This window comes from Lactuca saligna, chromosome 7 (assembly GCF_052625555.1).
Source record: "Lactuca saligna cultivar CGN05327 chromosome 7, ASM5262555v1, whole genome shotgun sequence".
In the NCBI taxonomy this organism is placed as follows: Eukaryota; Viridiplantae; Streptophyta; class Magnoliopsida; order Asterales; family Asteraceae; genus Lactuca; species Lactuca saligna.
In genome coordinates this window covers 3,963,894-3,984,960 of record NC_136423.1, presented here as the reverse complement: position 1 = coordinate 3,984,960, position 21,067 = coordinate 3,963,894, and the positions used below count along the sequence as shown (strand labels likewise).

The following is a 21,067-nucleotide window of genomic DNA, read 5'->3' as shown; positions in this document are numbered from 1 at the left end:
ACACTCCTTGTGTTGGAGTGTTTGGCCCAGTTTTGATTCCTACACTCCGAGTTAACCCTTTTTAACACTCCTACCTTGATTATATCACATTTAGAATGCTTCATTAGACTCTAAAGGGTACTGCTATATAGTAAAATAAGTCTAATATTGGAAAGAATTAAAGAGTGCATGCGAGAAGTTTTCAGTTTGCCACAGATGCAGTCCAAGCAATAGGACATTTTGATTTACATTTACCATCTGGTCTATACTTAACATTAAACAATGTGTGTTTGATTACCTCTATTATTAGAAATATTGTATCAGTTTCCCGTTTAAGAAAATATGGCTTTAATTTTCAATTTGTTAATGATAATATTCATTCCTTCTTTGAAGCTAGACCAATAAATGGAATTTAAGAATTAAACCTAGATGACACCTCAGGCAATAAGCCCCTTTATCATGTTAACACCAAAAGGCTCAAACAAGATTTGAACCAGACATATTTATGGCATTCTCGCCTAGGACACATAAACAAGAAGTGCATATCTCAACTCCAAAAGAGCAGACTTTTGGGGGCAAATGACATTGAGTCATTTGACATATGTGAATCTTGTTTATGTGGCAAGATAACAAAATCCCCTTTTTTGGAACAAATGAAAGGGCAATTGTTTTATTAGGCATCATACACACTGATGTATGTGGTCCCTTCAAAACAATGTCTAGATATGGTGAAAGATATTACATCAACTTTAGTTGTTTTGGTTATGTGTATTTGATGAAACATAAACATGAAGCATTTGGAAAGTTTAAACTGTTTCAAAGTGAAGTAGAAAATCAACTTGACAAAACAATCAAAATCCTTCATTCAGATTAAAGAGGGGACTACTTGAGCCAAGAGTTCCAAGACCATCAAGGGAGTCATAGGATTATCTCACAACTCACTCCACCTAGAACACCACAACTTAATGGTGTTTCTGAGAGGAGAATTTGAACCTTACTAGATATGGTTCGATCTATGATGAGTCGAAGTACTCTTCCTTTATCATTTTAGAGTTATGATTTACTCACCACAACCCGTATCTTGAATATGGCACCAACTAAAAAGGTAGAGAAAAGACCTTATGAGATGTAGTATGGAAGGGATCCATCCTTATCTTATATGAAAGTTTGGGGTTGTAAAGCTTATGTCATACAAGAGACTTCAAGCAAAGTTGAGCCAAGATCTTCCAATTGCATCTTTGTGGGATATCCTAAAGATTGTTTAGGATATTACTTCTACATTCCTAGTGAGTATAAGATCTTTATCTCACGAAAGGCAGAATTCTTAGAAAGAAAGTTTCTAATGGATGAGACAAGTGGGAGGCGTGTGGAACTTGAAGAAGATCAAGAACCTCAACCCGATGCAACTTTAGTTGGCACTGGTACCGAACAAGACGTTCTTAGAGATGAATAGATCGTTGTGCTTCAACCTATTGAAACAAAAGGCGTTCATAGATCCAGTAGAACTCGTCATGAGCCTGAGAGATATGGATTTCTCATTGATGAGTGCTTCATGATGATGAACGCCGATGAGCCCATCAACTACCAGTATGAAATGTTAGATCCTAAATCTGACAAATGGCTTGAAGCCATGAACGCATAGATACAATCCATAAGATAAAATCAAGTTTGGGATGGTTGAACTTCCTCCCAATAGCAAGATTGTTGGAAGTTAGTGGGTCTTCAAGAAGAAGACTGACATGGATGGTAATTTACACACATTCAAATCAATACTTGTTGCTAAATGATTCACTCAAACCCATGGGGTTGATTACGATGAAACATTTTCACCGTTTGATATGATTAAATCTATTAGGATACTACTTGCCATAGTTGCATATTACGACTATGAGATATGACAAATGAATGTCAAAACTGTTTTTCTAAATGGGCACTTGGAAGAAGATGTCTATATGGTTCATCACGAAGGTTTTGTTGACCAAAAGCATCCTAATAAAGTGTGTAAGCTCAAGAGATGCATTTGTGGATTAAAGAAAGCATCTCGTAACTAGAATCATTGTTTCGATGATGAAATCACAAGTTTGGTTTTATTAGAAATGAAGATGAATCTTATGTTTACATGAAAAATAGTGGGAGCTCGATGACATTCTTGGTCCTATATGTGGATGACATATTAATCATCAGAAATCACATTCCAACTCTACAAGGTGTAAGGACTTGGCTTGGAAAGTGCTTCTCAATGAAGGACCTAGGCGAGGCAAAATAAATTCTTGGAATCAAAATCTATAGAGATAGATCAAAAAGATTAATAGGTTTAAGCCAAGGTACAAATATTCTGAAAATTTTGAAACGGTTCAATATGGAAAACTCTAAGAGAGGATTTGTACCTATGGCGAATGACATTGTACTAAGTTCATCTCAATGTCCTAGCACAAAGGTTGAGCTAGACAAGATGGAGAATGTTCCATATGCTCTTGCAATTGGATCCATGATGTACGCCATGAACTGTACAAGACCTGATCTTGCTTATGTTATGAGCATTGTAAGCAAATTCCAACAAAATCCAGGGGAACGCCATTGGACAGTTGTGAAGAACATTCTCAAGTACTTATGAAGAACTAAGGATATGTTCCTCGTCTATGGAGGCGTGGAAGAAAGCATAAGTGTAAAGTGCTCCAAGCAAAGAGTTGTTGCACAAGAGGCTGCTTGGGTGAAGAAATTCATTAGGGATCTAGGGGTAATCCCTACCATTCAGGACCCCTAGACATTTTATGTGACAATGAGGGTGCTACTGCTTTGGAAAAAGAACCCAGATCACACAAGAAGACTAGGCATATTAACCGAAGATTCAACTTCATCCGGTATAAAGTTGAAGAAGGTGAAATTAGTATTCGCAAAGTTCACACTGATCAAAATTTGGTGGGCCCTTTCACAAAGCCCTTACCTCAAGCCAAGTTTGAAGGTTATGCTCGAGGAATACGACTTCGCTATTCTAGTGATTGGATTTGATCTATGTATTAGTATTGAGTATTCGAACATTATAACATCATCTATTGTAATGACTATGATGTATATGACATATGATCTTTTCATTAAATACTTGTTGTGTTCTTTATTAGCATGTTTAATCCATGAGTAAAATTATTCACTCTAAAATCCATAGTCGGTTATTATTGTGGGAATAGTAATAAAGTAAGACTAATATGAATTGGAATGGTTGACAAAGCGTTGTAACCAGTTTCATAGGTACTTGCTAGAGAGAGAGAGAGAGAGTATCGGATTGAACCGTTCAAGATAATTTCATGGATCGATGTCGTGAATGATACTTGATAAATGTAATATATTTATATCCTTAACACCTGAGATACATATATGGAACTTAAGTGTGGAGAATGTTATGCTTTGGTGTAGTCAAATGTTGTTCTTTACACGAGCAGTTATAAAAGCTATTATTGGGTGAAATGTGAACCATGCAAGAGGCATATGTAGTCAAGATGGGACTTGTTCCTCTTATTCATTGAGAGTTAGACATCTAAGGCCTGATGTAAAGTTGAACACTTATATAAGATTTACTGCGATCTATATCTCATTCTCAACATGATGTCTATAGCAAAGGGATAATTGATAAACTTACCTTGTACACTAATTGTAGCCTTGGGCTTCTAGGGAATTGGGCGTTGATGGAATGGCACAAAGTCGTATGTTGTTAGGGGCAGTGAAATGTTACTAGACGTTCACCATTGTCTATATCAATTTGATATGTGTCTTGCGCAAGTGGGAGATTGAAAGATCTAGTATGCTCAAGAGTCATATTAAAATGATATTACTAAATAACATATGACCCTAAGGGTCACACTAACAACAAATTAATACAATTGATTATTTATTAGAAATTGATGTTAATAAATATTCATAAACTCTTATAATAAATTGGAAAAATATTTTAGAGATACTTATATTACAATACAAGTTACATATTATTTCATACGATATGAATTAATAAGACATGCACAACTTTTTGGACTAGTTGAAACCATTTGTCTTTTAGCAAAAGACAAAGTTTATATTTTATAAACTTGGGTTTTATAAAATTTAAACTATCCACCTTTTTTTATATATATACATGACCGAAACTCCTTTTGGTTAAGGGAGTTATGGTCTTTTGATTTGTTTATTAAAAAGAAATGGGTAAGGTGCATGCATGGGGGACAAGCTTGTCTAAAGGGGGTAAATGGCTAAAGACCTTAAGGTAATATTTCAACTTTACTTAAAGAAAGAAGGCTTGATGCATTGAGACGCTATTGCACCAAATTTTCAGCCATACTCTCCCCATTCTCTCACTCTCTTATCTTCTAGCAAAATATTGAAGAGTTTGAAGATACTTGCAATCTCTCTTTAAGTCATTCTTTAGTTTGACTTAAAGCTTAAGAGTTGTAACTAGCATTACATAAAGTTGATCTTTGTTGGTGTCTCAAGGGTTCATCCTTTCTCCATCAACTTACAAGCCTCTCCTAGAGAACTCAAAATACTTCAAAGGTTGTTACTACTTCTTCCTTCTATGGTTGTGCTTTAAATCCTTATACTACTTGCAAGATGATCCTTGGTGGGTGATAAAATGTTTATGTTCTTTATAAAACTCAAGTCTTCCATTTGCCATTATTTGTAGTTTTGAAACTAGTTTTTAAATAAAACCCAACAGAAGACTCGCGGGAAAGCCAAATCTTTGACTCAAACTTTGGTTTTCCCTTTAAAACGACCTAAATCTGAATATTACTAAGTCTTGGTATTTGTTCGTATTTATAAAGTTTAGTTTAATTGTAATAATGTTTTTACTATATTTATTGATAATCTCAAACAAAATACTGACTTATAGCTGATTAGAAATAACCATGTAAAATTGTGTCGGATGTAGGTTCCGTTTGGCACACAAAAATATATTGTTTGGAAAATACACTTTAAACACCTCACTAGGGATGAGCAAAGAAACTAACCTGACTGGAACCGGCCCGGGAACCAAACTTGGTGGAAAATAGGAACCGAACCGGATCGTCGGTTCTACCAATTCCGGTTCCTACCGATTCTTGTCGTGTCTTCAATGTTGGAACCGATCCTCGAGAAATAGCAACATACAGTTTCAGTTTTTGTAGGTTCTACCGGTTTTTGCCGGTTCTACCAGTTCCCGGTTTCAAAAATCCATCAGAATATCGTCCCAGTCCCAGCCCAACCGATTCCATCGGGTTCCGGTTCCGACCGATTCCCCGATCCATATGTTCATCCCTACACGTCACTTATATGGCCTAGACATCATTCTCGTAAGTAGATCGATCAGTATAACAACTTATATTACTAATATATCTTATTTATAAGTTCATAATAACGATTATAAACATAAATATAAGTTGTACTCAAAGTACAGTAAGCATAACTCAACTTACATGTTTTTTAACGAAAAACTGGACATTGCGCAGGTAGAATTTTGAAATTAAAAACTCTATTTCTCTGGGGCTTTAGAACGCTCCGGAGCTTTGCTACTAACACCTAAGAAGTACTAAAATCGGGCCTCGGGGGTTCAAGAGAGTTTGGGAGAGGTTTGAAAGGAATCGAGCAATAAAACGAACCAATATATAGGAATTCTCAAGGGCCGCGCCGCGCCTGGACACGTGTCGCGATCTGGGCTCAAGCCATGGAGAGGACGGGTGGAATAGGATGGTGCCACTTGTCGGTCAACTTAGGTGCCACATGGCGAAATCTCGTCTGTCAAAATTTGTATTTTTCTAAAATTCATAACTTTCACATACATAATCCATCTTTAGATGGTTTTTATATCTACGCGTAGCTATCGATGTGTACTACAACTTTCATTTAGACTTCTTTGGCTAATTCCCAATTTATTTTTCGTTTTACAGTCCGAGAAGGCTTAGACTGTAAATAATGCTATAAAATTCATAACTTCTTCATACGAGCTTCATTTTCGGCGTTGTTTATATCGTCGGTTTCATATTGAAGAGTACTACAACATTCATTTAGATTGTTTCGGCGAACAATCAACCGATTTTTATTGCGATTTTTGTGTCGCTCACCGTTGCTTTGTGTCGCACTCGAAACTTTGAAAAATCATAACTTTCTCATACAAATTCAGATTTAGGTATTCTTTATATGCATGTATTCCTATTTACAATTACTACGACTTTTGCTTAGATCACTAAAGATAATAAGCAACATATCTCTGATTCACTTTTTATGACACATGTTGTCGTATCAAATTGAACGCATAACTTAGATAAATCATAACTTCCTCATACGAAGTCAACTGTAGACGTTCTGTACATATATGGAATTTTCATTACGTCTACTACAACTTTCTTTAAGATTATTTATCATAAATAATCTTTTATTTTTAATTTTATCGTTTAACAATAAATTTTATATTAAAGTTTTCTACAAATATTATATACTCCTAATATTTGTCCACATAACGTGTATATGAGAAATGTTCATTAGCTCGTAACACATATGAATAAAAATTACTTTAATCAATGACTTTAATCGTCCAATAAAATATGTAATTATTATTATTATACTCTAAACGTCTAGCTCAAATTTACAGGCGTTAAAGAAGCATTAAAAAAATAATGGAATTTTAGAGCATGTGTAAAGATAGAACAATGTCGTTACAAACATCTTAAATATATGAAATCGGGTACCTAGGTCTCTAGTGGCTACACAAGTCTCAAACATATCCTAAAATTGATGCACATGATCAACGATCATATGATAAAAAATTAATTTGAAACAAGAAGATTTATGGGACATGTGCTTATAGGTTATAAACTCATCTCAATGATCTTTCTTACATTACATCTCATCGCCTTGGAAGGTGATTGATTAACCTATAAGTCATAATAATCAAATATAAGACCTATAAAACTATTACACCATACACTTTTAAAATTTTCATTACTAATGAATTTAGGAAAACTAAGTAATCTGACATATATAAATAATTTTTTTTCTTTTAAAATAATCAATTTTCAGCTTTTTAAAAATTATTAATTTTCTTCTAAATATCTCGTTCTGGACAACTTTTCAAAAATAATTGAAAAGAATGCTCCATTCCGAGTTTGAGCTTCGAATTCTAGAGTTAGTTTTTGATTTTTTTTTTTTTTTTTTTTTTGCAATTTTTTTGAAAGAAATGTCTTTACTTATGTCTTAAATTTCCATTTCAAAGTGTTTAATATCACAATTTTTCAATAAAATGTCTGCTTTTATGCACTAATATCGCATATAGTTAACATTATTATGTTTGTTTTACGTTTTGTTTGATTGAAGTGAAAAACGATTTTTTTTTTTAATTTCGAATTATTCTTCGAATTTCAGATATGTTCTTGAAACTCTTGAGGCTTTTTTCTTGAAATCCAAAATTTCAATCTAGAATCCGAAATGGCAAGCCAAATTGTATTTTTTATCAAATAAATAGTTGAATGACATTCCACATCAAATTATTTTTGCTAAAAACAAAATTTTATATTATTTTATCAGATAAACATTAAATTGTAGTTAGATTACTTAATTTTCCATGAATTTATATACCTATGCATTTTAATTGCATAGTTTTACCACCTAATGTGCACATGTGTGCACTTATTTTGTATAGTTGTACCAATAAACCAAAAAGGCTCAAAAACTATATGTGTTGTTTTAACAACGTTGTTCACAATTGGACACTTTTCTTTATCTTAAGCACATATTCACCTTATGCATGTGAAATGACAAATATAGGTGCTCAAACATTTTTATGAAAACTTAAGGTCATTTAAACATCCATAATCATCTAAAAGAACACAACTTTTGGTGAGTTTTAATAATTAGAATCGATTCAAAACATCAAAAACTCAATTACTCCATCAATAAACTTCATTAAGATCATCCAAAGCTCCATTTCATCCGAATGAGTCCATTTCAATGGTTTTATCCCAATAGAATTGACTTTTGGTGTTAGAAACCTTTTCCTACTGTCCTAGTATCTTAGTGACATCAATACATCAATTAATTTCAAATGAAAGGGGTAAAATTCATGATTCACCATTGATGAAGCTTCAAACTCATCAAAAGCTTCACTTTCAACCAACTGGCAGTTTTAGTTGATTCCCTTAGGTTGATATATTTCAAAAAGTATCAAAGCCTATATTCTAACACTTGGATATATATTAGAAATCTTCAAATTAAAGTTTTGAAAACAAGAATGCAAAACAAAATAACCAAAACAACTCTTTAATTAATTGGAAAATCACTCAAAACCAATGTTTTTACATTCTGTTCTCATAATCATAAACTCGATTATAGATAGGTATATATATAGCCTAACAAACCAACTTGTATTAGACTAGGAAACTTATGACCAACTTGCCATAAACTAAATTTTCCATAAATTAGATTGCTTGGTCTCCAATTCCTCATCGACTTAGGATTCCAACAATCACCCCCGAATCTCTAAGTCCTTCTAGAGAATTCTTCAACCCGATCCGTATTTAAAAAACGGATTCGTCACTGTCGTCACGTTCCGAAAAATCACCGTCTTTTAATTTTTGGAGTCGTTCCGGACATTCAGAAGCAAAGTGACCCGGTTTGTCACACCGAAAACAAATCACCTTAAATCGATCCTTTTCCCTATTTTTCCGATTCTTCCCACAACAACAATTACAATTTTTGCAATCAGAATTAGAATTGGACAGTTTATTGGGCCGACTGCTTTGAGAAACCCTATTATTCCCTTTGGGCCCGCCTGATCCGCCCGACCTGGATAACCCACTATATCCGGATCCACTTGACCCATTAGTCCCATTAAACTCATTTGCTTTATTAGACCCAATCGATCCTTTCCAATTTCCCTTCGTTCCCGATGAGTTACCCCCACCAGTCGACGACCCACCTCCATCTCCGGTCGATTTTTCGGCAAATAGAACCCTCGATTGTCCTTCTCTAGCATCGACTTCCCTTATTCTTTCTTCATATGCCTTCAATCGACCCACTACGTCTTCAAACCCTACCGATTTTAAATCTAGTACCTGTTCAAGAGATGCAACGATGTGAATGAAGTTTCTGGGTAATGATTTGAGGAATTTCTTCACTAATTTTGATTCCTCAATCGTTTCTCCTAATGCCGACGATGTAGACGCGATTCCGGACAGCTTTCCGGCAAAGTTATCGATTGTTTCCGACTCGAGCATCTTCAGGCGATCGAATTCCGACATCAAGGTTTGTAATCTCGCTTCTTTGACTCTATCTGCGCCCACATTACATGCTCTAATCGCATCCCATAATTTCTTGGCTGAATCCTGATCTCCAATCTGCATTATGAGGTTTTCTGGTAGGGCTTGATATAGCAAACCCATGGCAAGGCAGTCCTTTTCTTAATTTGACATCGGTTCCTGGATCAATCACAGTCCAGGCTTTGTGGATGCGTAAGACAACCTTCATACGCATTGCCCACACGGTATAGTTAGTGGATGTGAGCATCGGACACAAAACTGAGGTTGTCCCAACCTCCTTCACTCTCACCGGAGCTTCTCCTTCTCCCCCTATATCTGTCATGTTGACCTGACTCGTCAACAGGTACAAATCGATCTCACAGCTTCTCAACCTAAGCTCTGATACCAATTAAAGTTTTGAAAACAATAATGCAAAACAAAATAACCTAAACAACTCTTTAATTAATTGGAAAATCACTCAAAACCAATGTTTTTACATTCTGTTCTCATAATCATAAACTCGATTATAGATAGGTATATATATATATATAGCCTAACAAACCAATTTGTATTAGACTAGGAAACTTATGACCAACTTGCCATAAACTAAACTTTCCATAAATTAGATTGCTTGGTCTCCAAGTCCTCATCGATTTAGGATTCCAACACAAATTTCATTAAAAAAAATAGCATTCCACGAACTATTTATTAAACCTAAAACTATCATAAATAATAACGATTTATTGGCATTGTCAAAAAAATTGTTTAACGAAATTAAAATAATTAGAAAAATCAATTATATCAGAAAGTTATGTTACAAACACCGCTTCATCCATTGATTAACTATTATAATGTGATCACGACTTAAGTAAAATTTAAATTTCAATGCCAACTTACTTTTTTTTTTTAATTTACAAATTTAAGAAAGTTCGTCATGTCTATAAATAACACAAGTTCGTCACTGAAGTCCCTCTCTATACATAATCTTGAATTCCAAGTCACTTCCTCTCTATATCTGATAACTGAAACCCCAAACACAAATTTCCACCATTTCTTGAAAAGACCTATCAGGATTCCGCCATGGATTCTTCAAAACCACAACAATTTCACCCTGTGATTCCTCATTCACGCACTGTTTCTGGGTCTCGGGATGGTTCTAATGCTGGTGCTGATTTGGATGGTTCTGTCAGAGCATCAGATTCCGCCGGAAACAACCAACCGGAACTGTCACCTCATGGTAGCGGTAGTTCAGAAAGCAAGAGAAAGAAGAGATCGACAGGTGGTGAACTGAAGGAAGATGATGATACGGAGATCGCGAATCAGTCTACGCCCAAGAAACGCTATGAATTTGAATCATCAAAGGGGAAAGAAAAAGGCGAAAATACCACCCTCGGTGAAGAAGAGAGGCTCTTGGAGGGCGTTATTGCCGAATTAGAACAAGAATCGAATGTGTCCTATGCGGACTTGAGCTGGGAAAAGTTAAAAATGCGGGCAAGACGCTTGGAGAAAGAGATAATGGGTGTGTCTGATACTGATACATATGTAATGAAGATAATGAGTTTGTCTGATTTTGATACAGATGTAGTTCTTGCGATGAATCCGTTTAATGACGATAGCATTTGGGGAGAAAAAGACGATGAGGATTATAATAATCCAGCAGAAGAAATAACAGTCGATGGTGAAAGTGATACGAAAGGTAATGATCAAGATTCTGGTGATGATCAAGGAGATACGAAAGGTTCAAAAGATTTGAAGGATTTAATTGAACAAGAATTCGATGGTGAAAGTGATACGAAAGATTCAAAAGATTCATCTGATGTAGAAATCAAAGATGAAAGTGATGCTGAAGATTCAATATCGTCGTCATCAGAAATCTGTGATGTAAGTGATACGAAAGATCCTTCAGATTCGTCATCGGAAGATTCATCGTCAACAGGTTCAAAGGGTTCGTCTGAAACCGATGATGATCATAATCATAAGAAAGATTCAAAAGATTCATCGACATTTTGGCTGGAACGAAAACTGATGAAGATCATAAGGGCATTGATGATAGCCATTGGAAATATTCTACATGGTAATTAGAAATGATTTTTAGTAAATGTGTTTTGTATTGACTTTTTAACTCAAAAAGTCAAAATAAAAGTAGAAAATATGCATATATGGTTTTCGATTTGTAGAAATTGAGATTTGAAATATCAGGATTTTCAAGAATAGAATAAATCTTTACAAATATCAATGAGCATCAAATAATCTTTAGAGAGGTGGGTGTGAGCAACACCCACACAAGTTCTTAGGCTAAAAAACAAAAAAAAATCGTTGTTACCAAATGTGATGGTGGTAAAGGAAAATAACGTGAAAGTCTTTAACATGTAATAACGGGAGGGAGGGATAGTGTTCATTGACATTATCACGTATTATGAGGCACAATAACGGGAGTGGGCGTTGCCCACTCCGAGTAGTCTTACACAATTAACCTAAATATACCGAAAATTATCATGTAACTGTTTGAAACTACATCAATTAACTACGACTATATATATATATATATATATATATATATATATATATATATATATATATATATATATATATATATATATATATATATATATATATATATAGAGAGAGAGAGAGAGAGAACTAGGTTCAAATGTTTTTATCAAGTATTGTGTGCCTAAATGCACCAATAAGAATTCAAGAAATAATAAACAATTAAATAAATCATTTAAGGGTATTTTGGACCTTTTATACTTTTAATTAAGGAAATCATTTAATTGAATCTTGCAATTAAGGAAATAGAATAAATATATTTGACCTAGCCTCTCTCTTAAATCCTGTCTAATAAAACCTCCAGAATCCTCAAACCTTTTTTACTCCTAGTTCACCAACCGGAAGATGCGATTGAAAAATTCTTCAATGGTGGAAGATGCGAAGGAAGGCACTCAACGGTTCTTCGTTCCTCTCCCGTCGTCGGCAGCAAAGAAGATCAAAGGGAAGACCCCCCCTGTGCTCATCTTCGTCGGATTAAGGAGGAGAAGCACGATTGGAATCAGAAATCGGGAAGCACTTCCAGTGATTCACCGATTCGGAGGAGGAGGAGGAGGAAAATATCGATTCCATGAAACCGTTTATCGCTAATCGAGTCATCTGTCATCAAAATCGATTATAATCTTATTAATTGATTTTGTGTTTGAACTAAATCAATCTGTTGAACAGAAATCGGGGAAAAGCAACAGCAGCAGATGGCAGTGAAGTGGTGCTCGGTGCCTGTTATGGAGTCTACAAAAGGAGGTGAACACAAAGGCAACAGTAGATTTTAGGTCGTCAACGACACCACCAAAAAACTGAATTGGTATGCTCTTGTACTAATCATAACATGTTTTTTTAGTTGTATCTCCAGTTCTTGACCACCAAGAAACTGAATTGATAAGACTCTCACTAATTTTTTTTGAAGAAATTGAAGAAGCACACCAAGTGTTCGATAAAATGCATAGTTGAAATCTAGGTTTTTTTTACTGGTTCTGATCATGTTATTTGGTGTAAAAATAAACCATTTGTTAATTGTTAGTAAAAATTTCAATTGGAATTCAGATACTTGTGTAAATGAATTTCAATGTCTGCCACATTCTATTAGAATTGTTAATTGTTTATATGCATTATGATAGAATTTTGGTTAATTGTTTATATGTATTTTGATAGAATTTCAATGTCTGCGACATTCTATTAGAATGGTTGTATTGTGTACTTCAGAATTTATAGTATGTTTTTTTAGTTACAACTTAAATGAATCATTCTTGAAGAATATCTTTTAAAATGATGTTAGTAACAATCATCAATTTGATGCCTATTATTCACAAAAGATTTTTAAAAGAATGTTATTTAAGTGCATTTTGTAATGTTTTCTGTCAGAATTTATTTATATAAATGTATTCTGTTAGAATGTCTTTACGAATATTTGTTAACTAGTATATTTGTTTAACAGGTAATACTAACGAGTAATGTTTCTTATTCTTTCAGAATTGCATAGAGAATGAATTCAATATTGATTATACAAGAAAAATATTTGGAATCGAGTTCAACAACAAGTATATATGCGAAGATCAAGTGGATTATACGGACCACTGAAGAAGTTCAAGTGTATTTGTTCAATAATTGTATATTTAAGAATGTTATTTTTTAAGAATTTTATTCATCTTTGATGATATTCTTTTAGAATATGTATAACTATTTTAAATGTATAAGGATATTAGTCTGTAAGAATATGAATAAATTTGTTTTTTATGTCTCAAATCAAATATCTGCATTGAAAATGTATTCTGCAAGAATAAAATCGAAAATATATTTACTAGTTTATGGTTGGCATTCTATCATTCTAACAAAATAATATTCTATTAGAATAAAATTCTGAAAAAGCATCATTCTAACAAAAAATATTCTGACAGAATAAAATTGGTAAAAAATTGAAATTGAATTAATTTAAAAATTCAGATTTTTTTAAATTAGGATAATTAATCATCCCTAAAAATCCGAAAATTTCCTTTTATAAATGTAGTTAATTGTCCAAAATACCCTTTTGCTTAAAATTGTGTGATTATATGTTACATGTTACCTCATTGTAATATCATACACTCTCAAATCATGTCCATTGATTAATTCTGAAAGAGCATCATTCTAACAAAAAATATTCTGACAGAATAAAATTGGTAAAAAATTGAAATTGAATTAATTTAAAAATTCAGATTTTTTTAAATTAGGATAATTAATCATCCCTAAAAATCCGAAAATTTCCTTTTATAAATGTAGTTAATTGTCCAAAATACCCTTTTGCTTAAAATTATGTGATTATATGCTACATGTTACCCCATTGTAATATCATACACTCTCAAATCGTGTCCATTGATTAATTTCATCCATTGGTCCAGATCTGTGCATTCTGGCACACAATACTTAATAAAAACAAAATAACCTAACCATATATATATATATATATATATATATATATATATATATATATATATATATATATATATATATATATATTTATATATATGTTCAGGTTCATTTGAGACCATTCTAATTTTGTGAGACCGTGAGACCAAATTTAAAAATAATTTTAAAATGTAAAATAAATGGAAAATTCCAAAAATTCTTTTTTTAAATATTATTTTCGAAACTTGAATTAACTAAAAAAATAAAAAATAAATAAATAAATAAATAAAAAATCCTGTTTTTTTTTTTTTTGAAAAATACGTGAAATATTCTAAATAGAATATTACACTGACATATTCTAAAAAATAATTTTAAAATGCAAAATAAATGGAAAAATCTAAAAATTCTTTTTTTAAATATTATTTTCGAAACTTGAATTAACTAAAAAAAATCCTTTTTTTTAAAATACGTCAAATATTCTAAATAGAATATTACATTGTACATATATTCTAAACATAATTTTAAAATGCAAAATAAATGGAAAAATCAAAAAATTCTTTTTTTAAATATTATTTTCGGAACTTGAATTAACTAAAAAAAATAATAAAAAAATGCGTCTCACAGTCTCACAAAATTACGCCGTCTCACATGCACCTAACCCTATATATATATATATATATATATATATATATATATATATATATATATATATATATATATATATATATATATATATATATATATATATATATATATATATAAGGTGAGGTTCAATAGAAAACCATAATTAACCAAAGAACCAATCTTTTTTCAACTTTTAGAACTTATTTTTTATCAAAAAAAATTAAAAATACAGAAACTCATAACTTTTTATCTTTTTTCCAATGATATCAAATTCGATTTTTTTTTTTACGTCAAAATCACAATGTGAATTTTTGAAAATTCACAACATGAATCCGGATTCACTCGGTGAATCCGAAAAATATTTTTCACATTCACAATGTTAATATATGAATTTAGATATTTTTAGATTTTTTTTCGATAAAGAATAAGCTTTAGAAATTGAAAAAAAGATTTGGTTCCTTGAAAAACCAATAATTACGGATCTCTATTGAAATTTTCCATATATATATATATATATATATATATATATATATATATATATATATATATATTTGGGGGGTTAGGTTATAACACGGCTGAACATCTATTATGTGTACGTATGGACAGTGCTATTCTATAAAAATTACTAAGAGAATAAGTTGTTTAGTAATGTAAATACGTTCAACCTTACACAACTATTGTCATTTTCATGCATTCTCAATAATTTTTATTCATTTTTTTTCTCACGCATCGTTTTTCACTCATTTTTATTCTTACAAAATACGACTCAATAAACATTTTGATTGAATTAGAACAATAATAAAAATCTATAATAACCTTATAGATGGTTTAATTAGTGAAAATGTGTGATAATGATAAAAATTATGTAAGATTGAATGTATTCACATTATCAAACAACATATTTTATTTTTCATTCTCACAGAATAGCAATGTCAACATGTCCGCACAATAGATGTCAATCCACATTTGAATCTCTCTCTCTCTCTCTCTCTCTCTCTCTCTCTATATATATATATATATATATATATATATATATATATATATATATATATATATATATATATATATACTTTGAGATCTCATAAGCTTTTTCATTCTAAACATTTTCATGAGTTTTTAAATAGCTATAGTGGATCTCATACAACTAAGTGGGTGTTTTGGGGTGCTTTTCAAAATGATTTATTAGCTTTATTGACTTTTCAAAAAGTCAATAAATTAAAGAAAATACATTTGATAAACACTAATTTTAAGTAAAATCAAGCAAAAAAAATATTTTTTCCACAAAACCATGAATTCCTTGTTTTATGAAAAAGTTAATAAGCATTTTTTAAAACTTATCGAAACACATCTTAATTATAAATAACCAACTTACGTAGAAAAATAATAAAATTATATAAATAAATTGATGGTTCCTATAAATAAAAAGGTTGATGAAAAAACACTCTTATTGTTGATATTTTGTGAGTTTTTTGGATTGTAATTTTAGTGCTTAAGGTGTAGTGAAAAAGCTAAACAAATAAGCTCTCTACGATATAAACCATGAAAGCTTAAAAAAAATTGGTTAATAAATATGATATTTTATCGATTTTATTATTTTATTACTATTATTACTAATAATATATTGTTTGAACAACATATCCCCCAAGACCCAATGTTAAATTGCTTAAACCTTAAATCTCAAGCGAACATAATATGTCAAATTGAAATATAAATTAATTTAAATGAGAGAAAATGGTATCATGCTGGAATTAAGTAAAGTCCTATGCAAAAATATCTCAAAAATATTCGTTTTTACACTAAATTTTGTTATTATTTGATATAATTTTTTTGTGAAACAGCTAAAATTGTTTATAAACTAGTATTTTAGAAAACTATTTAAGATATATTATTGATATAAGGCATTTTCCAAAAGTTTTTCAAAATATACTTTTACATAATTTTTCTACATGTTTTCTAAATATACCATCATATGGCATTTTACATCTGTCATCTAAATTTTCAATTAGTTTTTATCAAATGTTACTATTTTAGCTTATCAAACAAAAACGTTACTCCAGCAAAAAACTAGTTTTTAGTTATTCTAACAGCCTAGGCAGTCAATTTTTAAATCTTATGGAGATAATCAATATCTTATAAAAGTAACATACTTACTAATTACACCAGCCCATCAAAAAAACATATTTACTAATTACAAGCATAAAAAAAACATAGCATATAACATAATAAGCACAGATTTAACATACGGTTTTTTCTGTTTTGTCATAAAATAAGACATCATTAGTTTGGCAATTTCTCTCCATCTTCCATTTTACAGATCTCACTATTATAGTTATATTTTTCTTTGGCATAAGAAAAGATAACAACCATATAAATGTGACCCATATAATGAAAATGTTAAATAACCTTCAGCAAGTGATAATTGTGACTTAAATACTGACATTTTTTCACTCTGTTTTTTGTATTATCATTTTCATCATCATCATCATCAAAAGAAATTGTCTCCATTAAACTTCAAGGATCTGGAGAGATGCTTCCATTGACCAAAAAATTTCGCCGGCTGCCACCTATGATTGCGTATTTAAGACCTGTCATCATCCTCATCCTCTGTCAACAGTAGCAGACACCAAAAGTTATTCAAAATCATGTATTTAAACTGTAACTTTACACAAAATTGGCTGAAATTGTTTCTATAAAATCCCCAAGTCATTTTGTCCCAAATGAGATAAAACATGTCAATTTAGCTACAAACTTACTAAGGTAAATGATGATGATGATGATGATATTGAGGGCAAAGAGGTTATTTTAGCTTAATACTTGTATTGCATTCAAAAGCCAAAAAAGTAAAGCTTTTTTGGGCTTATGACAAAAGTACCAAAAATGGGAGGTTGGTATTAAGAAAATATGTCTTTTCAATATTTATCATAAAATAGCCATTTATTTCACAAAATGAATTTTGCAGTTTGCAAAATTGCTTTATTAACGGTCCTAGGCTCCCAGATACAAAAACAAAAACTTTAAAGAATAACATCGTCATTTTGCAATATATGATTTGTCAGTTTGGTGATAAATATTGAAAATATGGTCCTTTTCTTAATAACACCCTCCGAATTATGTCATTTTGTGATTATAATAAAATGGTTATCTTTTGAACATTTATCACATAATAACCTCTAATTTTGCGAAATATTGATGTCATTTGAGGTCAATTTGCAAAAAAAAAAAAAAAGAGAAGTCTATTCCATGAAAACCATTTATGGAGAAATGTAATTGTAATGTAAGCAGGAGTTAGGCGTACCTCATCATGGATCCGAAATTTCAATTCATGGCGCAAAACTTGCCATCTTTCATGCTGCCACTGTTGGCCAATAATCACAATACCCATCACTGCAGCCGCAGCAAAAATAGACCAAAATGTACTCGTCTCTTTTGTATGTGCATACAAAGATACAGCTTGTTTCTTCAACCAAACTCCATAAGGCACACCACATCCAGATCCAGATCCATCATGTTCATGGTGGTGGTTGTTTTCTTTGGGTTCCTCAGAAGAGTGTACAGACTCATCTAATTCTCTCATTCCATCATCTATGTTTTTCACACCCATACTTGCGTCACTGTGTAATGAATCAAGTGCGGGAGAAGTGTAAATACTCTGCTCTTTTGCTCCCATATTTAGACTGGACAATGTAGTGTTCTCTGTGAAGTCCGTGTCACCAAGGGATAATTTCTCATTAGAAAAGGGAATTTTGTGATATTCATGTAACTCGGTTAGCTTCTTAAGATCATAAATTTCTTTTTCTTTAACGGATTCAGAATCATCAAGCTGATCAAAGATCTCTATGTCTTCTTTAGGTGGCAAAACAAAATGAGTAGACATGAACAATGTGTTGGAAGTTTCGACTTTATCTTTGTCAACTACTTCACCCTTTTCTTCATGTTTAAGCTCTGGGATATTCCCACCAGGGGCAGCAGCGTATGCTGATGCAGTGAGTGATACTACTTCCCAATCGGCTCCTTTAGGGGTAGTTGCATGTCCTTCCTCTTTATCTGCCATCTGTGTTTTGTGCATGCATCATTGCCCATTAGTGTAGGATTGAGGCAATCTAGTGTAGGAATTTGTAAAATTGTAGGGATAAGAAGGTAAGATTAAACTAATATGCTTCTATAATAATTATTATATTATTATATTTTGCGTGCTCAAGATAGGGTTAGAAGAGTCAAAGATAAGCCCTACAAATGACGAAAGTAAGAACATTTATAAATCACTTTGGCTATTGATATAACCTCTCGTTGTGCTCATGCCACGTAAAGGCAGGAATCTTAACAGTGGATTTGCTTAGCAAAAAGTCGCCCCTTGGTTAGCAAAAACACAAAATAAATAGCAAACTTTTTCTTCAAAGTTTGGTAGTCCACTGGAATTAAATATTTGAAACGAATAATAAGGAACAATAAGATCACACGCAATCCTTTCCTCGCAATAATTCAGAATATTAAGATGAAATAAGAACTGTAGATCGATATAACATATATCAGCAAAGACTAATCATAGATGCTTAAAACGACACGATTATGAATACCAAAAAAAAAAAAAAAAAAAAAAAAAAAAACCGTAAAATTCAAAATTCAGATAAAATCGCCGGTGAATCAGAAGTTGCGTTGTTATCTAAATCATCATCAAAGACCAACGTATAATCAATTTACTTACAGGCTACAGCTACGTTGATGTATGAAGTATCGTGTAGCAACACGTTATGTTTCCCAAAATTCAATACTCTACAAAAGAAATTACAAAATGGATCTAGACATCGGCAATAACTAATCAGACATGCTTAAAACAATACGGTTACGAATATAACTAGGAGAAATTAAAATTTTAAACAATATCATCAATCGCTTAGAAGTAAGAAGGTGCGTTGTTAACTAAATCACCAATCAATATCATCGTATAAGCGATTCACTTACAGTAGGGATAAGGTTTTAGGTAGAGACGCCGGAGACGATGATGTACAAACTGCTATATCAGGGTGCGGTTAGTGGAGTGTTTTTGGGGAAACGGATGATGATCGGAGGTGTGTATATGTAGTACTAGAAGGAGTACAGGGATAAAGGGAAACTGGGTACAACCGGTAATGATAAATGATTATTGGTGGATTAACCGGATATAGCAGGTAAAGTATGTAACTGTTGTTTGCACAAGGAGGGAAAGTATATGCGGTAGCTGCATTGGCGCGTTACTTTTTGACTTTTTGGTCTTTTGAAGAGATGGTTCATGTTTGGGGCACAAATTTAGATCGAAAAACAAACTAAGAACTTGTTAAATCCTCTTGCAAACGGATTTATGACACTATGAAGATGGCCTGTTGGCAAAAAGATTAACAAATTATCGGTTTGTTTTTAATCTAAATTTGTGCTCCCAAGATTAACAAATTATTGGTTTGTTTATAATCTAAATTTGTGCTCCCAAATATGGAGCATCTCATTTATAGGTATAATGATGTTTGCAAACAAGTTTTTATACGGGCCTCGCCCACACTCCGCTAACTACAAAATACGGGCCTCGCCCACACTCAGCTAACCAGGATATACGGGCCCCGCCTATACTCTGTTGACTACGAGATATGGACCCCGCCCACACTCGGCTAACTACGAAATATTGGCCCCGCCCACACTCAACTACTATGAGATATGGGCCCCGCCCATACTTAGCTACTAAACATACATACAAGTATCACACAGACAACAAGTATAATCAAATCTATTCATCATTCCTATATTCATACTCAAATACTGATATGAGATACGGGCCCCGCCCACACTCAACTATATATGAGATATGGGCCCCGCCCACCCTTAGCTACTAAGTAATACACATAACATATACGGGTTGGTCTTGGTGCCTTCGACCCGTTCAAACCAGGAGGAAAATCACCTCACTATCGGATGATAGCTAAAACGTATATGCCCGTAATCAACTCTACTCACTTCCCTAAACCAAAACAACCCCTTAGATACCATTCATACTCATAACCCTTAAGGTCAACTCTGGTCAATTCAAAGTCAAAGCCAACGCTCCAATTGACTCAACTCGTCGAGTTTACCCATCAACTCGTCGAGTTCTCATGAACCACAAAATCGTGAATCGCAATCTAACTCGTCGATTTTTCCTCCAACTCGTCGAGTTCCTCTTTCTCAATAGAAACGAGACTTCCTAGTACAACTCGTCGAGTTCCCTTATGGACTCACCGAGTCCCTTACATTTCTAGTCTATTCAACCCTTTCCTCAGATCTAA

General features: G+C 32.5%; 1 protein-coding gene across 1 annotated transcript; it reads right to left on the bottom strand.

The window, feature by feature from the left end:
- Positions 1-16,947: 16,947 nt before the first annotated feature.
- On the bottom strand, positions 16,948-19,871 carry LOC145005351 (ATG8-interacting protein 2-like). Its single transcript, XM_078964429.1, has 3 exons — positions 19,740-19,871; positions 18,076-18,831; positions 16,948-17,384 (listed from the first exon to the last, which is right to left on the bottom strand). The coding sequence occupies exons 2-3, from the start codon at positions 18,829-18,831 to the stop codon at positions 17,292-17,294; spliced, it is 849 nt and encodes a 282-aa protein (XP_078820555.1). The 5' UTR covers positions 19,740-19,871; the 3' UTR covers positions 16,948-17,291.
- Between the last annotated feature and the right edge of the window lie 1,196 nt (positions 19,872-21,067).

Coding starts and splice junctions, on each gene's coding strand:
- LOC145005351 (XM_078964429.1), bottom strand. CDS start 18,831: ATGGCAGATAAAGAGGAAGGACATGCAACTACCCCTAAAGGAGCCGAT. Junction 17,385..18,075: donor AATTTCGGATCCATGATGAG/GTACGCCTAACT, acceptor TACTGTTGACAG/AGGATGAGGATGATGACAGG.